At 43.6% G+C, this 20492-nt stretch overlaps 1 protein-coding gene across 2 annotated transcripts in view; it reads right to left on the bottom strand.

Moving 5' to 3' along the window:
* Nucleotides 1–7719: 7719 nt before the first annotated feature.
* The window catches only part of map3k21 (mitogen-activated protein kinase kinase kinase 21), a 35998-nt gene continuing 23225 nt past the window's right edge, over nucleotides 7720–20492 (bottom strand). The window contains exons 5-10 of one of the 2 annotated variants that reach the window (XM_079513143.1): nucleotides 17757–17997; nucleotides 15481–15603; nucleotides 13674–13824; nucleotides 12284–12378; nucleotides 10443–11276; nucleotides 7720–9655 (exon numbers count right to left, since the gene is read on the bottom strand). In XM_079513143.1, coding sequence (XP_079369269.1) covers nucleotides 9282–9655; nucleotides 10443–11276; nucleotides 12284–12378; nucleotides 13674–13824; nucleotides 15481–15603; nucleotides 17757–17997 — 1818 coding nt within the window. In that variant the 3' untranslated portion in view covers nucleotides 7720–9281. The remainder of the gene's footprint in view (nucleotides 9656–10442; nucleotides 11277–12283; nucleotides 12379–13673; nucleotides 13825–15480; nucleotides 15604–17756; nucleotides 17998–20492) is intronic. The other variant, XM_079513144.1, reaches the window with a different exon arrangement.

The following is a 20492-nucleotide window of genomic DNA, read 5'->3' as shown; positions in this document are numbered from 1 at the left end:
CCAAGCGGCCAGTGGCTTTATAGGTATAGGTTGCTCCGTTGCTCAGATCTGGACTTATTTATGTTTTGGACTAGGACCGGCAGACACCTGTACTGTAGACGCGCAGATGCATGCGTTGCTTATTGATGATTAAGCCTACAACAATTTATTTGTATTGTTAATGTTGCTTTTTTGTTTGGAGCATAAATAAATGTATACCATTCGACTACCAACGTTAATTATGTAGCCTATACATGCATATTACATTTGGGGTAGCCTATAAAAAAAAATCAACGACCGTTAATTAACCGGATAATGCCATCGGCTACCCGGCTGGGAAATTAACCGTTACCGACATCCCTACACCGGTCCACCACATACAACAGTGTCTGCGTTTGTTACACACGATGTGTTTCCCATTCAATCGGGTCTAGTTGCTTGTCATGCTCAAAAATGTTCCCCTGTCTTTCTGTCTGAGGCAGCGCCGTTTAGATGAGAGAGTTGCGACAACTCTGTTCACTGTTTATTCACGGAGCTTCATGAGTCACTGAACGGTATGTTGTCGTCACTCTCTCTCTCTCTAAACGGCTCTGGTCTCCAGGCTGCGCTCCAGGCTGCGCTCCGCTCAGCGCTCGTCTCTGAGCAAGATGGCGGCGCCCGCCTGTGTTGTTATTATTACAAACTAGTGGTTCTACAACGATTCCTATGTGGATTTTACGTAACGTAGGATGAGGTCGGATGGGGCCATGAAAAATGATCGTGTCCGTGGATTATTGTTTTACCGCGATTTATCTACTACTGTACATGCTGAGTACAGTAGTGCATCCCGTGGACGCAGAGGTTGTTACTGTATTGCATCCCATAACTATAAACTGCGTTTTGGGACGCAAAACGCACCCTATTTTAATCTCTGCCCGGGGCAGCTGCATAGCACCTAGCTTTGGTAGTGTATCCTGCCGCAGTGCCGCGGCACGGCAGCACTATGGTGTTCTATGCGGCGCAGTGATACTGAACACAAAGAAAATAGTACCATGTGACAGAGGGGTCAAAGTTGAACGAAGGTTGGTCTATAATGGTAGATATAGGTCAACAATACGAATGACGCTAGTTTTGTAGATTGGTTTATTTATAATGCGTGGCCCCCAGTGACCCTGGGAACTACTTGATATTCCCCCAAACAGGAGCAGCACTCCCAGCACAGGACTCGGCCAGTCAATTAATACCTTTGCAACCGCGATATTTATGGTAAGCATTTCATACAGCTTTATGTCCAAAAATCCGAACCAACCCTTTAATGTGCTATTACACTATTACACTTATTGCACTTATTACACTATTACACTTATTACACTATTACACATATTCCACTATTCCACTATTACACTTATTCCACTATTACCTTATTACACTATTACCTTATTACACTATTACACTATTACCTTATTACACTATTACCTTATTACACTATTACCTTATTACCTTATTACCTTATTACACTATTCCACTATTACCTTATTACCTTATTACACTATTACCGTATTACACTATTACCTTATTACACTATTACCTTATTACACTATTACCTTATTACCTTATTACACTATTACCGTATTACACTATTACACTATTACCTTATTACACTATTACACTGTCTATTATCTTATTACACTATTACCTTATTACACTATTACCTTATTACACTATTACCTTATTACACTATTACCTTATTACCTTAGTACACTATTACCTTATTACACTATTACCCTATTACACTATTTCACTATTTCACTATATTTCATTAGTATATTTTAAAAAAAAGTCTCTATATACCCACCCTGACAAAATTTCTTTTTTCACACCCCTTTCTTTTTTACCACCTAAAAAAAATCTCCCCTTAGGGGATCTATTTCAAAGTCGACTTTGAAATAGTCGACTTTTAAATTTCAAAGTCGACTTTGAAAGTTCAAAGTCAGAGACAGTCAGAGACAGTGACGCAGAGACAGTGACGCAGAGACAGTGACGCAGAGACAGTGACGCAGAGACAGTGACGCAGAGACAGTGACGCAGAGAGAGTGACGCAGAGACAGTGATGCAGAGAGAGTGACGCAGAGAGAGTGACGCAGAGAAAGACAGAGAGAGACGGCATACTATAGCATGCCGTTTTTTCATCATTTTTGAGAATTTGAAAAAAAGACGAAAATCACTCCGAGACCATGGACTATATATAGCCCATGGACTTGTAATACACACACGCACGTGTGCACACACATACACAGGGCACAGCAGCACGGTACAGCACAGTATCTACAGTACAGTACATTACAGTACAGTACAGTACTGTACTGTACAGTATGGTAAGGCACAGCACAGCACAGTACAGTATGTTTAATTTATACTCGGCTCATGCACTTTACTAGAAAAAAAATAATATATATATATATATATTACATTTCAAAGTAGGCTACTGCAGAATGTGGGAACAAAGAATCTCTGGATTGTGAGCCTGCTCGTGGGCACACATGCTGGAACTTTTTACTTTGAAATGTTTTGTAGTTCAAAGTAAAAAGTTCCAGCATTTACTTTGAAATGTTTTGTAGGGGGGGGGGGGGGGGGGGGGGGGGGGCACGGTGGCACAGTTGGTAGTGCTGTCACCTCACAGCTAGAAGTAGGGGTGTGCTGAAATATCGATATGGCGATATATATCGATACGTCCTCCCGCGATAAATAATCGATAATGATTATTACAATATCGATATTTTTTCAAACACTATTAATTTAGTGTTTGAGTGGTGCAACCACTATAGACAGCTATGTGTGTGTCCCTCCTTGTGTCCGAGCACGAAAATAGCATTTTTTCAGTTCCAAGTATTTTGTAGTTGCAGATATCGTGATATATCGTTGATGAAATTTCATACAATATATTGATATATCGCAAATATCGCAATATATTGAATATCGTGATATTATCGTTATTGAGGGCCTAATATCGCGATATATATCGTATCGTGAGGTACCCATACCGTCCCACCCCTAGCTAGAAGGTCCTGGGTTCGATTCCCGCTCGGGGCGCTGTGGGCGCTGGCGGCGTGCTTCCTCCTCCGCGTCATCAGTGCCCATACCCGAGGCGGGGTTGGCGAAAGGGCCCTTCTGTGTACCCTCACAAAAAACATGCAGTAATCCTGGTCTCTAAACTGCCTCCCCCTGGCCAGCCGGGGCGCCTGATGGAGGGGAAAGGAACTGGTTGGAATAACGTGTTCCTTCCACGTGCTACGTCCAACCAGGGAAACTCCCCCTGTCAGGTGTAAAGGAGCAACTTGGACACTCAGGCATGAAGGAAGCATGAGTTCAAGTCCGTTGCTCTCCCCATGTCTGCCATATATGGGGACGACGTTGGCGGAGGGTGTGTAGAGCCCAGGATCACATTAGATAATTGACACAAGGGGTGAAAAATGGGTTACAAAATCGTGGGATAAAAATTATTTAAAAAAGAAAAGAAATGTTTTGTAGTTTCTGAGTTATTTAACTTAAACGCCCAATGCATTCTCAATGTCAATAGCACAAACTTTGGCATGCTATTAGTCCTACATACTTACACCTAGAAACCCCATTCCAGACTATTTAGGTTCATCTTACGGTGGACATGTTTGCCTGAAAAGGAATCTTTGAAATGTTTCATAGTTTTAGAAATATAGTGCTTTCAAATTTGATACATTTATAATGGGGCTCAATGGCAGCTCTATGGCACGTCAAAAAGTAACTTTCACCTAGAAACTCCATTCACACTTTTTATAATTCAGCTTACTGTGGGCACACATGCTGGAACTTTTTACTTTGAAATGTTTTGTAGTTTCTGAGTTATTTAACTTAAACGCCCAATGCATTCTCAATGGCAATAGCACAAACTTTGGCATGCTATTAGTCCTACATACTTACACCTAGAAACCCCATTCCAACCTATTTAGGTTCATCTTACGGTGGACATGTTTGCCTGAAAAGGAATCTTTGAAATGTTTCAAAGTTTTAGAAATATAGTGCTTTCAAATTTGATACATTTATAATGGGGCTCAATGGCAGCTCTATGGCACGTCAAAAAGTCACTTTCACCTAGAAACTCCATTCACACTTTTTATAATTCAGCTTAATGTGGAGACACATGCTGGAACTTTTTACTTTGAAATGTTTTGTAGTTCAAAGTAAAAAGTTCCAGGATTTACTTTGAAATGTTTTGTAGGGGGGGGGGCACGGTGGCACAGTTGGTAGTGCTGTCACCTCACAGCTAGAAGTAGGGGTGTGCTGAAATATCGATATGGCGATATATATCGATACGTCCTCCTGCGATAAATAATCGATATTGATTATTACAATATCGATTGTTTTTCAAACACTATTAATTTAGTGTTTGAGTGGTGCAACCACTATAGACAGCTATGTGTGTGTGCCTCCTTGTGTCCGAGCACGAAAATAGCATTTTTTCAGTTCCAAGTATTTTGTAGTTGCAGATATCGTGATATATCGTTGATGAAATTTCATACAATATATTGATATATCGCAAATATCGCAATATATTGAATATCGTGATATTATCGTTATTGAGGGCCTAATATCGCGATATATATCGTATCGTGAGGTACCCATACCGTCCCACCCCTAGCTAGAAGGTCCTGGGTTCGATTCCCGCTCGGGGTGCTGTGGGCGCTGGCGGCGTGCTTCCTCCTCCGCGTCATCAGTGCCCATACCCGAGGCGGGGTTGGCGAAAGGGCCCTTCTGTGTACCCTCACAAAAAACATGCAGTAATCCTGGTCTCTAAACTGCCTCCCCCTGGCCAGCCGGGGCGCCTGATGGAGGGGAAAGGAACTGGTTGGAATAACGTGTTCCTTCCACGTGCTACGTCCAACCAGGGAAACTCCCCCTGTCAGGTGTAAAGGAGCAACTTGGACACTCAGGCATGAAGGAAGCATGAGTTCAAGTCCGTTGCTCTCCCCATGTCTGCCATATATGGGGACTAGGTTGGCGGAGGGTGTGTAGAGCCCAGGATCACATTAGATAATTGACACAAGGGGTGAAAAATGGGTTACAAAATCGTGGGATACAAATTATTAAAAAAAGAAAAAGAAATGTTTTGTAGTTTCTGAGTTATTTAACTTAAACGCCCAATGCATTCTCAATGTCAATAGCACAACCTTTGGCATGCTATTAGTCCTACATACTTACACCTAGAAACCCCATTCCAACCTATTTAGGTTCATCTTACGGTGGACATGTTTGCCTGAAAAGGAATCTTTGAAATGTTTCATAGTTTTAGAAATATAGTGCTTTCAAATTTGATACATTTATAATGGGGCTCAATGGCAGCTCTATGGCACGTCAAAAAGTCACTTTCACCTAGAAACTCCATTCACACTTTTATAATTCAGCTTACTGTGGGCAAACATGCTGGAACTTTTTACTTTGAAATGTTTTGTAGTTTCTGAGTTATTTAACTTAAACGCCCAATGCATTCTCAATGGCAATAGCACAAACTTTGGCATGCTGCTAGTCCTACATACTTACACCTATAGAAACCCCATTCAAACCTATTTAGGTTCATAACAAACTTTGGCAGCTACTAGTCCTACATACTTATGGGCATGGCCACGCACCTGAATGGGCGAGGGGCCAATGGACGAGCAACATGCTGCCCACAGTGCAGCATGAAAAGCTGCCATTTGAAAAATATTCAGAATTAAGTTCCTTGGCCTGCTGGCAGCATGGAAAAGAAATATGAGATGCACAAGAAATGTGACGCTGAACGGTCTAGTAGTTTATGAGATTAGCAGCGGACAAAATCACACATGGGCGAATACAATGCTCCAGCGTGACAGACAACCATTGTGCACCATTCACTCCTTGAACATTAAAACACATAATTCTGCTTAAACAAAAGTTGTAGTCTTCATTCAGACTTTATTCAAAAATGTCGAGATGCTCTCTTCTTGATCAATCAGGCGTGAAATAATCAATACTGTAACGACAAACATCGTTAAAACGGATTTATACAAAACAAAATCTGACAACTATCTCCTCTCTTTGTTCGATGCGGTCTTTCACATGAAGTCTTAAGATTTAAGATTTAAGAGGAAGTGATGCAGTTAGCAGGACGTCTGATACTTGGAAGGGATGGACCGACACAGGACGTTAACAGCATTGGCTATATGAGGTGATTGCTTCATATTCAGTAGTTTAAGGCTTTGTTCAGACTGCAGACAGATCCGATTTGTTTCTCAAATCTGATCTTAGACTTGACTGTTGTATCCACTCCACACTGATTTTTGCCAGTGATCAGATCGGATTTGTGAATTCAGGCATCATCGACCTATCTGCGATGGTTGCTGTGGTAATGACGTAACAGCATAGGCGTGAGTAATGCTCAACCACTTAAAAGTAACCCATGGTTGAGCCCTCATGGCTCTATACTAGTGATTTTTTTGTTTTTTGTTGGGGTTTAAGTGGTTGATGTACTGTATACTCGGTCGTACAGCAGTGTCGCTTGCGTAAAATAGCAGCTCTACAAACTCACATGTCGCAATGTGACATGTTGGGTGAGCTTACCGATCTATTTGTGACAAGTGATACCGTCATATGACTAAATACAGTCGAGACTGAGACACATCTTTAGAAATCAGATTTGAATTTCCATGTGGTTTCTCTGCTATTCAGAACTGGCAAAATCCAATCCGATTCTAATCTGGATAGGCAAAACATGCAGTGTGAACATAGCCTTAAGTTAAGAGGTGCGGGTAACAGAAAGAAAAGGGCTTAAGGGCCATTCTGAGCACTATAGCCATCACTGAGCAGTCTATAACTATCAAAATATAGTTTTAAAAATCGTTCTAAGTCAAGTGGATGGCAGGCAGAGTTGAGAGTTCACACCAACTATTAAAAAAAAGCAATACAATGGTGAACGATATAGTTGTAGTTATCGTTATAGTGCTCAGTGTGAACGGCCCTTTGCGGTAGCAGCTGATGATTCATGGTTTTGGAATGATACATGGATTGCTGTTGGAATTGGTCAGAGACCAAGAGAGGCCATGTTCAAGCCAGTTAGAATCAGTCCGTAGATGTAGTTCGTAACTGTAAACTTATACTACAGCTCTACGGACAGACACTACTGGACTTGGTCCCTTATCTATTGGCCTGAATGTGCTTTACATTCGGTCTAATATTCCATTATTGACCATGTACCTCAATATTGACATTGTGACAATATTATGGGGATAATTCGTATGGTCACACAATTTGTATTAATTATAGGCATTAATGCCTATATTAACTAAGTGGGGTCAGGTAAGCTGTAAGTTGTAAAAGCATTCTCACACAGATGTGTCATCTTTTGAGCCCTTCTGCTTTGTGAAAACATTATTTTGTATAATATTTCAGTGGTGAAATTGATCCCTCTACTCCTAAAGTCTAGGACCTGGTTGCATATATCCATCAAATACAGGCCAATGTGATAATCCACATTCAAATCACATTTTGGGCGTTAGCATTATGTTATGCTTTAGCTATTGAAAAATAGCAGATCTACAAGCTCATAGCGCGCCACCGAGTGGCGCGCTACGAGCTTGTAGGTCTGCTATTTTTGAAAAATCGAAGAACGACTGACATAGAAACATAGCTTTTTCAGAAAACTGTCAGGATGTAGAAGACATTTTTAGAATCTGATCTGAGGTCAAAATGGGTTAAGATACAGTGATATTCACTTCATGATTCACAATCAACCTTTGAGTCGTTACCAGATTTCACATCATTCAATGGGTCCCCAGTCCGTGGGAATAGAGAACAACATTTTGACTTTGACCATTCATAATAGAGAGAAGTATTAACCACTTTGACCCTGGCGTCCCCATTTTGGGCAGGTGAACATTTGTGTGGGGGAAAAAAAGAAAAGAAGAAACAAAAAACATCAAATAAAATTAGGGCAGTCATCAATTTAGACTATGAACACATTTTCAAGTTTTATACTCAAGTCAAGTAATATTTCTATTATTAAGCATGACGGGGCCCTGTAGTACTGCAGTACTACAGTAGTAAAGAACAGTCCCTCTATGTTGGTAATCATTATGCCACCAGCATCAAAATACAGCTGTCATCTAAAAATGCAAAAGAAATAACCAAAAGACACTTTATATAAATATTCTGTTTAAAAAAAAAAAAAAGACAAGGCCACATTAGCAATACATGACCGTATTCAAGACGGTAAAAGTGGTAATCGAAATCTCTTTTCAGTCCAGTCTTTGTGGAACTTTCCAGTGGTTTTTGTTTGTTTGTTTGTAGCTACCTGTTTCTCTGCAACCTTCAGGACCATCCCTGGGTGGGGGAGGGGGTACAGCACATAACAGCCTGTCCTCAGAACGCACGCCGCTAGTGCCGCGCTGCAGACGCCCAAAACACAATCGCAAAACTGGATATATGCAATATACAAAACAATTTACTGGCATCAAATCAAAAATGGATAAAAAGGAATATTTACAAACACAGCATATTGATTTTTTTTTTGTTCTGTTTTTTGTTCATCATCTTTCAGGGTTCACGATTCTGTAACGCAAGATCTAAACCAAAGCGCCGGACGTGCGTTGACTTAGGAATCAACGTTGGTATCGTTAACGCTTTTTGTCCAGCCTGATGCTAAAAAGGTCAAGTCTCTTCATATTAAATTACCTATAAAAATATATATAAATACAAAAACAGGTGAAGGTATTGTGTTGCAAGAGCTGCAGCAGCGGTCAACGTTTAGCTGCACATAAGAGGGCAGATGGGGGGATAACGGTGAGGGTGGAGGGATGCATACAGTAAACGAAAGGGACATGGGAGACACAGGTGGCAGTGGAAGCACCCTGGAATTAACTTGATAGAAAAGCTGGCGAAGCAGCTTTGGAATGTTGTTTCCAAGTCCTAGAACGCTCAAGAGGTGTGTGTATGTGTGTGTGTGTGTGTGTGTGTGTGTGGTTCTAGAATGAGGCAAGGCAGTGTGTGGTAGAACTCGGACATACGTAACTGCTCTAGAACCAAAACAACGACATGCGTTCTAGAGCTGTGGTTACGAGAAGGCTGCGTTCTGGAAGTCTTGAGCGTTGCTTATTTTCTAAGGCAAACTGGGCTCTACATTTCTCGAGCTTTAACAACTGAACAAGGCAGCCTTCTGGAGTTGTAAGGCGCAATTCCATCTGTGCGTTGTGGAATGCTCTAGATTACACTCCATGTCGGCTCCACCGTGGGCGGTGGCAGCAGCTTGGATCGTCCGCCTCTGTGCTCCATGGGAAGTTTTAGGAGAGAAACTCTTTCTCCAGTTCGAAGACCGAGGTTCGCGCCGGGGAGCTCTGGATGCGGCAGAGCGGCACAGTAGAGTCTCGCTTCTGGCCCTCCGTGTCCACATCCAGCAGAGAGCAGCCCTCGGAGGAGAGCATCATGTTGAGACCCTTGGCGCTCTTCTCTCCAGAGTAGTGGCCCAGGGAGTAGCTCTTGTTGCGTCCTCGAAGCAGGGCCCAGGAGTGGGGCTTGGCACGGAGGGACAGGGGCCGCGGTCTGGAGCAGGCCTCACCGCCCGACGGCCTCTCCGGCACGATGTCCTTCTCTTTGTCCTTCTCCTGCTTCTTCTTCTGATTGGGAGCTGGTGGAGCCAGAGTGGAGGGACCGTTAGCTGGAGAAACAGAGGTTGAGAACCTTTATAATTTGGCAATTTCTGTGGTGATCACCAAGGTCTCCAAGGCACTTACCCTTCAGGGAAGTACAGTTCATGTTCTACTTGCCAAAAGATCATGTTCGCTTAGCCAAAAAATAAAAAGATAGCGTGTGTGTGCAACTGTGCTTACAGTATGTACTATGAGTGTGCTTGTGTACTTTAAATAGTGTAGTGTACCCCCGGGAGGGTCACGACTCGCGACCCACGGGTTGAGAACCCCTGCTCTAGTCTAGGACGTTAAAACCAGAACGATCGGAAATCAGAGCAGGTATTTAATAACACCCATAGAGAAAGAGCACAACCAGAAGGCCGCCCGCCTGAATATATGTTTGTCACTGTCCCTGGGCAATTGGGAAACCCTTAAGGTGGCCTTACACTAGCCGATTCTTTTCAATCTGAAATCTGATAGCACCACACACTACAGGATAATCGGAGCGGGGCAGAGCAAATATCAAACATGCTTGATGTTGATCGGGTCGATCCCGATCGCGCCCCGAGCAGATCGATTGAGTCGGGCACCCCCCGAGCGTCAAAAAATGCCCGATTATCGGCTAGTGTAAGGCCACCTTTAGTGTCAACCCTGATTAGCTACGTTCCGTTAATTTGCTTGTCACTTGGGTAGTGAAGTGACAAACAAATTCACAGAACGCAGCGAACCAGGCTAGTGAACATCTGCAATTTCCAAAACCCATAACACATCCTTGAATACCCTTTCACTTCCTACTCCTCCCTCTGTGTTACTCACTGTTGTTATTGGCCGACTTCTTCCTGCGGAGCCGTGATCCGGTGCTGTGGCTGCTCAGTTCCGATGCCTGGCTCTGCGCTCGTACAGGGGTCTGGTTCACTGCAGGGCCGCTGTTCTGGCCATTCGTGGATGCCACTGGGTTGGGCGTGGACAGGTGTGGACGACTGATGGACACCAGCTCCTCCTTCCTGGGGCCATGCTCCACCCGCTCTGCCTCCGACTGCAGGAGACTCTTGGTGGAATTGCACTCCTGGATAGCCGACATGGAGATGAGATTAACAGGTTGCTGAGCGGAGGTGTGGCTCACCTGCACCTCGTCTTTGCGGGGGCGACCGCTGGGAGGTGAGGTGCTCCGGCGGAAGCGCGTGGCACGCTGGAACAGGCCCTCCTTCTTCTTCTTCTCCTTCTCCTCTCGCTGGGGCTCGTTGTCCTCGCCGAGTGCCGAGCTTTTCAGCGCCTCCCTGAGGTCATACCCCAGCGCCACCGAGGCCAGCAGCGTTCCGCAGCCGTAGAGCACCGAGTCGGTGCGCCGCCGGGCTGACGAGCGCTTCAGGCTGTTGGTGGGCGTGTGCTGCGGGGTAGTGGAGGTGGACGAGGTGGAGTTGTTGCTGGAGGGGTCCTCGAGGGTCTCGACGGGGCTGCCCTGACTCGTCGTGCTGCTTCCTCCCCCCACCTCGCCTGGCCCAACATGGCCGCCGGGGCTCTGAGGCTGCTGCTCGTCCCGCCACAGAGGTAGATCTATGTACACCTGGTTGGGGAACTTGAGTTGCTTTGGTTTGGAACCGAGGCTGTCCGGGCTGTCCAGGGAGAAGGCCTCATCTTTACCACCACCTGCTGAATGCACAACGGTTAGCTTGCACATTGGTTGGAAGGTTATAATCTACACCAGGGGTGCCCAGACTTTTTTGACTTGAGAGCTACTTTCAAAATGACCAGCGCAACAAGATCTACCCACCAAAAAATATGATCTCATTGCTGAAAAAAGAACATGACAAACACACTTAGAATGGGAAATATAGGGGGGGGAAATGGAAATAGTTTTTGTTTTTGTATGTACTGTAACTTTCTAATGCTCTATTTAAATTATATATGTTTTAGGGCCATGTCATGTGATCTACCTGCACAGCCTTTGTGATCTACTGGTAGATCACGATCTACCTTTTGGGCACCCCTGATCTACACACACAGACAAGCAGCACATATCCATTGATAGGTGGTCAAAGTAGTTTGACCGCCAAACAATACATTTACTGTCTAATTTGAACACATTTTATAATTATCAATAAATTACCCACCTCAAGCAACGACGACTGGCAAAGAATGCTTTAACAAAATAATAAGTGCAAAATGAATTCTAGCACTTATCTTTGTATTGTTTTTCTGTTTTTTTTTCTTAGTTGGTTCCTTTCTTTTCTTTATGTACTGTAAAGCAACTTTGGGTACAGCGCTACATAAATCTGAGCTATTATTATTATTACATAACCAGCAAACAGCTTTAACCCATTCAGGCCTGACGTCAAAATTTAAAAAAAAAAGTTTTCTAAATCATGACAATTTTCGGAAAGATTTGAGGCACATTTTAACGATTTTTCAAAAATAGCAGACCTACAAGTTCATAGCGCGCCACTCGGTGGCGCGCTATGAGCTTGTAGATCTGCTATTTTTCAATAGCTAAATTATAACAATGTTTAAAACACCAAAAGGGGTTCCCGCCCAAAATGGGTTAATGGTTAATGTGGTTAAACGCTAACGTGACATGGATGCGTTCCAGGTCTCAATGGATTAAAGTAGTTTTGTTAAAAAGTAGACCAACACTAAATAGATCTGTGTTAACAACTCACCTTGTTCAGCGAACAGTGCGGCCAGAGGAACAGATTTCTGAGATTTGACCAGGCTGGTGGACCAGGGATTACTGCCATCAGACAGAGGACGCACTCTGACAGGAACACACAAACAGGTGGCACACAAATTACCCAAAGGAATACGTATGACAGGACCTGTGTGTGTGTGTGTGTGTGTGTCTGCTAACACTAAGAAGAAAATGCGAGCAAGCACTCAGTTGAATAGTTCCATGTAGCGATGTAACGGGTGCACGGTTCAACTTCAATTAAAGTTGAAGAAGGCCACCCGGCCGAAAAGTCCGTCTGTCTGTTTGTTACACCTGCTGGGGAAAACTGAATAAAACAAGAATCCTAACGGATAACGTGAGTGCTGGTATTTATTCCTTCTGTGTCTGCTAACACACCAGATGTTGTTGTGGTCAATGAAGAGAACAGATCAGTTTTCATTCTTGAAATGGCCTGCACCTTTGATTCTAGCTTAGAAGAAGCCTTTATGACCAAAGTCATTAAGTACCAGCCGCTCCTCCAGACCATCATTGCACCTAGGCTATAGGTGCAATCTACTTGTGTTTATCTTCGGTAGCCTAGGACAGGGGTTCAACGTTTTTGGCCGGGGACCCCCGGAAATGCTTTGACACAAATGATGACATCGACATGGTCTTGTAAAACCAGATTAAAATGATTTTTTTTTTTTTTTTTTTTTTCACCTGGTTTTAACAGTCTAGCAGCAGTTTTTAGAAAATGTTAGCACCACACAATTTTTAATGTTTTTTTCTTTTCACCTGGTTTTAACAGTCTAGCAGCAGTTTTTAGAAAATGTTAGCACCACACAATTTTTAATGTTTTTTAATGTTGCTCAAAGTACAACAAAACAACAGTCACCAGTGATGGCATTCATTAAAATATTGTTTGTGAATAAATGCAGTTTCAGGTAAATGTTTCAAATGACACCAATGGACCATAGCCATGTTGTATGGTACTGACCATCTCCTGTATTTTGACCTTCCTCCCTCTGTGTGCGTGCGTGCATGCGTGCGTGCGTGCGTTGCGTTGCGTTGCGTTGCGTGCGTGCGTGCGTGCGTTGCGTTGCGTTGCGTTGCGTGCGTTGCGTGCGTTGCGTTGCGTGCGTGCGTTGCGTGCGTTGCGTTGCGTGCGTGCGTGCGTGCGTGCGTGCGTGCGTGCGTGCGTGCGTGCGTTGCGTGCGTGCGTGCGTGCGTGCGTTGCATGCGTGCGTTGCATGCGTGCGTGCGTGCGTGCGTGCGTGCGTGCGTGCGTGCGTGCGTGCGTGCGTGCGTGCGTGCGTGCGTGCGTGCGTGCGTGCGTGCGTGCGTGCGTGCGTGCGTGCGTGCGTGCGTGCGTGCGTGCGTGCGTGCGTGCGTGCCATCTCTACCTCTCGGCAGTGGTGGGCCTGTCTTTGTTCTGCACCGAGCTGGGACCCCAGGTCCTCCCTTTCTTCTTGATCCCCTTCTTCACATCCTCAAACTCTTCTGGCCTGAAGATGGTGCTGCGTCCCCACGTACGGTTGCTCTCATCCAGGGTGACTGTCGGTGTCAACACAGACCACAGCACAGTGAATATTACCGCAAAGACAGCGGCTTTATGGAAGTTAATCATTAGAGTTGCCTGTAATATCCACTTTTGGAGCTCAATAGTGGTGGACAGTATTTCGATTTCACTGCTGAAAATGGGGTTTCTTCCCCTGTGTGTGTTGAAAGAGAATATACAGCCACTTCTGTGTGTTATTTATTTATTTCGATTTATTTATTCATTCAGGGAATCTCGATACCCAAAGTTATATTTTCAACCAGTAGTTAAAACACATTTGTGGTGTTATGATAGTACTGCCAGTACTGCCAGGTTCCATCATTGACAGACCAGGGTCAAAAAAGCTTGATGCAGTTATTTTTTGTAATAATGTTGTGTTTGTATGTCTGTCCAGAATGCTCAAAGTTTGCATTTGTCTTTTGTATGTACAGTAAGTTTTATGAGTTATCGTGAATGTTTTTTTTTTTTAGCAAACTCGACTGAAGGTTATAAATTGTAAGGTAACTGTGAGCTCTCAGATATTTCAAATGATTTGAAACGGACCTCTGACCCAGGTCTGTAGCCAGAACCTGCATTATTATCCTGTTAAAACACGCCACAGCTTAAAACCTGGAGCTTCAAAACAAACTGTGATAGGAAGTTAGGAACAGCAAATCATTTCAGACTTAATGCAAATCATGTGAGAAAGAAATCACCACACAAAGCGGTTAGAATCCACACTTTAGGAAAAACTCTCCAATCAACACAAACGCACAGACAGACAGACACACACACTCTGCCAGTGCCATGAACGATTTATTAAGCAGTGAGCACCCGGAATCCTTCTCATTGATTGTCAAAGGAGTTAGTCAACCATCACACGCCAAACAGGCGATGCCATTAGCCAGATAGCCCACGGCAAACATCGTGGCCACACCCACACTTGCGTCCGAGTAGCCAGAAGCTTGCCTTTGTTCCTGAACCCACAGTGGGCCGTGAACTCGCTGGTGAGATCCACTTCCTGTTGGTAAACATACAAACTGTCCCTCTGTATGTGGGACGTCACTGAGGAGAGGAAACATACATGTTGTACATGTGTACATGTGCCACAGTTTACAGGCTACAGCCATATGGGTTGGGACCCATCTCTAGGTCACGGAACAATTTTTAGGCGTCGTTGAGTAAATATCCCTTCTTTTAAGTTTCCTAAAAATATACTGTATATACACATGTCAAAAGATTAAAAAAATATGATTTGTTAGAACTAAAGAAAAAAGTAAAAAAATGTCAAAAGAATTTCAGAAATTAAAATTTGTAATCCATACATTTAAAAAGCTTTTAAAGAAATAGTGGAAAATCGTTGTTCCAGGGAGACACGAAATGTATCTTTTGGGTCTTGAGGTGAGACATTTGGGAACCGATGGGTTAAAGTTCACTCTAGATACCATATTTTCTTACAACCAAATGGTTCCATATTGAACAAAGAACAATGAGGGATCATGTTTGAGGCCAAGTCAACAATGTTCAGAATACAGACGCAAACGTTGCCTAACACAAACACACGTGGTGTACAGTATGTCACAGTCACACACACATCTAAAATACAAAGTATGGTTTAAGTAAAGAACACATAATCAACGAGTAGAGTCAGAGTGGTATCTGAAGTGACTTACGCTGAATGGCTCGTAGTCTGGGGATGGGCGTTGGGCTACTGGGAGGGGAGGAGCTTGTGCTGTGAAGGCTCCGCCTCTTGTCCATGGAGGGGGACGCCTGCACCGTTATCTTATGTTGGAAGTCTACAATATACAAGCACATGTACATTGCAGTTAGAAAAAAATACCACCAACTCTAATCGTCTATAGAGCGTCGCAGTCCCGCCCCCTACCATGGCCCAGGAAATTAATCCCAATGCATTTTTCCCATTGACATTTCAAAAAGTATTTATTTAAAGACGGTTACGCCGCGGACAAAGCCAACTCGAGTCGTGACAACTCATGACAACACAAACAATATTTTGGACCAAACAAATAATTACAAAGAAGAAAAACAACAAAAAAAGTGTTTTTCTTCTTTCTAATTATTTGTTCGGCCCAAAAAATTGTGTTTGTTGTCATGATTTGTCACGACTCGAGTTGGCTTTGTCCGCGGCGTAAACGTCTTTAAATAAATACTTTCTGAAATGTCTATGAGGAAAATGAACGGAGAATCATTTCCTGGGCCCTGGTAGGGGGCGGGACTGCGACGCTCTATACCAGGGGTTCTCAACCCGTGGGTCGCGACCCCTCGGGGGGTCGCCAAATTATTTTAAGGGGTCCCCAAATTATTTAAAAAAAAAATATATATATTTTTTATTTTCACGATTTTTCAAAAATAGCAGACCTACAAGCTCGTAGCGCGCCACTCGGTGGCGCGCTATGAGCTTGTAGATCTGCTATTTTTAAATAGCTAAATTATAACAATGCTTAAAACACCAAAAGGGGTTCCCGCCCAAAATGGTTTAAGGTTATTGTAGCAGTCAATTTATATTGGGGGTCGGGAGGGGGCGGGGCGGGGGTCCCGAGACGTTGCCAAAGCATTTCCGGGGGTCCCCGGCCAAAAACGTTGAGAACCCCTGCTCTATACTGTATGCTCACGTTTACAGTACAAATATTGTACTCCCAGTATTGTACACCCTTCCAGTGAATTATCACTCACTGACCCCTAAAAGGTGTTATTATGGCTGATTTATAATACATCATCGCATGACCCTTCTGGGTTTCTCAACTCAACAGCGAATTACATAATGTTTGTCCTGCGAGAGCAGCGTCCGACATACTCGATAAATTCATGTTAACTCATTCAGTACTTTTTGGTGTTTTAACCCATTCAGGCCTGACGTCGAAATTAAAAAAAAAAAGTTTTCTAAATCATGACAATTTTCGGAAATAAAAAGGCACATTTTAACGATTTCTCAAAAATAGCAGACCTACAAGTTCATAGCGCGCCACTCGGTGGCGCGCTATGAGCTTGTAGATCTGCTATTTTTCAATAGCTAAATTATAACATAATGTTTAAAACACCAAAAGGGGTTCCCGCCCAAAATGGGTTAATGGTTAATGTGGTTAAACGCTAACGTGACATGGATGCGTTCCAGGTCTCAATGGATTAAGCATACTTTAGCTATGGAAAAATCGTGAAAATGTGGCACAAATCTTTGAATATATATTCTTTCAGTGCAAACGTTTTTAACTCAAATCTTTGCTTCTGGGGGGTCCCTGGAACAACATATTTTCAGATGGGGGGTCCGCAGCCAAATACAGATAATTCTGGGGGTCCTTGACATGAAAAAGGTTGAGCACCACTGACATAGAAACATAGGTTTTTCAGAAAACTGTTTTAGAACTGGATTTAGAAGCCATATTTCTTTTTAGAATCGGCCTCAGGTAAAGCTTCTTTATTCAAAAAGGGGGCGAACAAAATAACATATTTCATCAGAGACCTGATGAAACTGTTTTACAGTGCCTATGTACATTCTATTATCTCCTTTTCTATCATCTGTTGGTATGGCAACCTCGACATTAAAGATAAAAATTCTCTTAGAAGTATTGTGAAAACTGCCTCCAAAATTACTGGCATTCGATTTGTGCAGTCAATGCTGCCAGTAATCATGTAATGTGATGATGATGATGCTGAAACATGCACTTTATGCGGCACTTTATATCTTAGCACTTTTTTTGCCTTTCATATTTGTTATCTCTTATTCTATACCTGCACTAGATGTGACCAGACCTCTGTTTATGCTATGGTGTCTCATGTCTGTTGTTGTCCTGTATTGTTTTGTATTGTTTGTATGTCGGAAACCACTACTGTTGCTGTAAACACAATTGCCCTTCTGGGACATTAATAAAGACCTTGAACTTGAACCTTCAACTTATTTTGGAGGATTCCCACACGCAGCCTGACTACTAACCGGAGGGCAGGCTGATGCGGTTGCCGTCCTTGAGCTTGAGGCGGGAGCGCTTGAATTTGCCCTTCCTCTTCTTGACGTTGGGTTTGTCCTTGTTGAGCTGGAAGATGAGGATGTTGAGCTCTCTCTCCAGCACGTTGATCTCCCGCTCGGCCAGCTGTTGCTCCCGGCGCTTCAGCAGCTCTTCCTGAGACTTCTGCTGCAGCGCCGAGCGCGTCAACTCCTCCTCTCGGGAACGCAGCTCCTGGGTGAGTGGAGAAAAGCAGGTGAGCAAGGAATTTAATTTGACTATGTTTCGTGTGCTTCCGATGCAAAGATCTTGAGTCGTTGAATATCATCTGCCTGCCAATTCCGAGACCTGTTTAGATCCACACTGGATCTAAACAGATTAAGAGAGTATTGTAGAAACCCACCCTAACTGCAGTTACGTACCAAGAAGTCTGAGAGGTGTTCACAGTTGCGAAAAAAAAAAATGAAGCATATTACGGCCACGCTACACCAGGCTTTTCTCGCGCGTTTACCCTAAACGCGCGGCCGCGCGTGCGTTTTTTTTAAATAGGACTGGACCTAAATTCAACGCACGTGTTTAGGGTAAACGCGCGCATTTTGTGCGTGAAAAGCCTGGTGTAGTGTGGCCATCAGTCAGGGTCAGATTAATCACAAATTGATTGGGGCCAAATGTAATGCTTCACCCAGTTGATGGCTGCTCAGGCGGTCTTCATTGAGCACCCAGTCAGGACGACTGTTAACCCATTTTGGGCAGGAACCCCTTTTGGTGTTAGCATTATGTTATGCTTTAGCTATTGAAAAATAGCAGATCTACAAGCTCATAGCGCGGTACCGAGTGGCGCGCTACGAACTTGTAGATCTGCTATTTTTGAAAAATCAAAGAACGACTGACATAGAAACATAGCTTTTTCAGAAAACTGTCAGGATTTAGAAGACATTTTTAGAATCTGATCAAAATGGGTTAGTGTCGGAGGCCGTGAGGCAAATCCAGTTGGCCGCTCAACCCACTAAGCAGCTATGGCCGCCTGTACAAATGTCACTGGGTGTACAGCGTTAAATGAACACTCGACTCGACTCAACTAACACTTGACTGTATAAGACCACTGTATGCTGCTGTATAAAGTGTTCCGAGTTCCTCTTCTCGGGAACACTACTCCTGGATTGACAAAGAGATAGGAGTAGGGTAGTGTAGGAGTGTAACGATATAGTAACTGCATCGAAAAATCTATTTTAATTTCAAGAATATATCTTATATTTTTGCAATGCACATATTCGGTATTGAATCGTTTTGCAATGCACATAATCGATTGTAACAATACTAAGTGCTTGTGCATTGTATTTAGCAATTTTAAGAAGAAAAAAAGAAAAAGAGTTGTTTAATTACGTTTCCATTCAATGTGTCTACACTTGGTCTATCGATAAATGTGTGTATTCTCGTGTTCATGTCAATGTCTGCCAGAGAATCACTGTTTACTAATTTATATCCATCCTCTCTAGAGTTCAATTAAGAAGTTGGTGCGAACACGGCACATGGAACAGCGTGTGCCCTCTTCTGAGCCCTCTGATTGGCTAAACCGTTTCACACACGTCACTGCGCTCTTCACACATACGTCTTTCAATTGGCTCCGACCCCACCATGTGACACGTGTTCCGACGCATCACACACTGCATCCTCTGGCCAGCGCAGACAGACACACACACACACACCACACAGACACACCACAAACCAGGTCACACGCGTGACGCGTCCCGTCCCACCACACCCTGCATCCATTCGTCAGCGCCGACACACACACACACACACACACACACACACACACGGTGTGAAGTGAGGGGCGCTCTTATCATCATACATCATCACATTACGAGTACAGTACACAGCAAGAGTACAGTATACCAGAGACGAAATGTTTTTATAATCGTCATGGGCGAAGCGGCCCAAACTTCTAGTATTGGAATCATTGCATCCCTATTCTGGAAAGGCAAACATTCAAAGATAGCAGCTCTACAAGCCGGCAACATATTCCGAGCTTGTAGATGTAGATTTGGTGTGTAGAGGGAGAAAAGAGCAGACCAAGTACAAATCAAACTCTATACAATTTATAGAGGGTTACGGGTTTAATGCACAGGGGTCCGAGAAATAGAACAAGACTAAATTGATAAAACAAGGGAAGAACAACTTTCGCTCCTGTTAGGCCTGATGTGTCAAACAGATAAGACCTTTCTTTATACAGGCCTAGAGTGCCAGCTCCTCTCGCCTCAGAAACAAACCTCTGGATTGATGCACAGCACAGTTAAGGGTTACAGGCAGTGAGAACTAAAGCAAGTCAAAGTGTTATACTGTAAGGGTACGACAGCTCATCTCTGAAAACTCTTTGGATGGACATTTAAGATGAGTTAGTTGAGTTATAGCCTGGGACTCACCTATGCTTTTTATGGCATAGGCAGCTCCCGGCAGGATCCGCCGGGAGAAACTATGCGCAGCTGTGCGACATGAGACTAATTACTTAGACTCTTAGGCCCAGGCCACACGTATATGGGTCTTTTGCAAAACGCACATTTCTCTGTGCGTTTGGGCCTTTCAGCCACACGCAAACGGCGTTTTCGGCCACTCAAACGGAGGTTTTTTTAAACGGATAAATAAGTGAAGATGTTCGAAAATATCCGGATCAGTGGAGCGGTGTAGTCATGCGAAACGGAGTTTTTGAGAAACGATGATGTCACCGGCAC

This window comes from Electrona antarctica, assembly GCF_951216825.1.
Source record: "Electrona antarctica genome assembly, chromosome: 10".
Taxonomy (NCBI): Eukaryota; Metazoa; Chordata; class Actinopteri; order Myctophiformes; family Myctophidae; genus Electrona; species Electrona antarctica.
The sequence above is the reverse complement of the archived record's forward strand: the minus strand, read 5'-3'. Positions and strand labels throughout refer to the sequence as shown.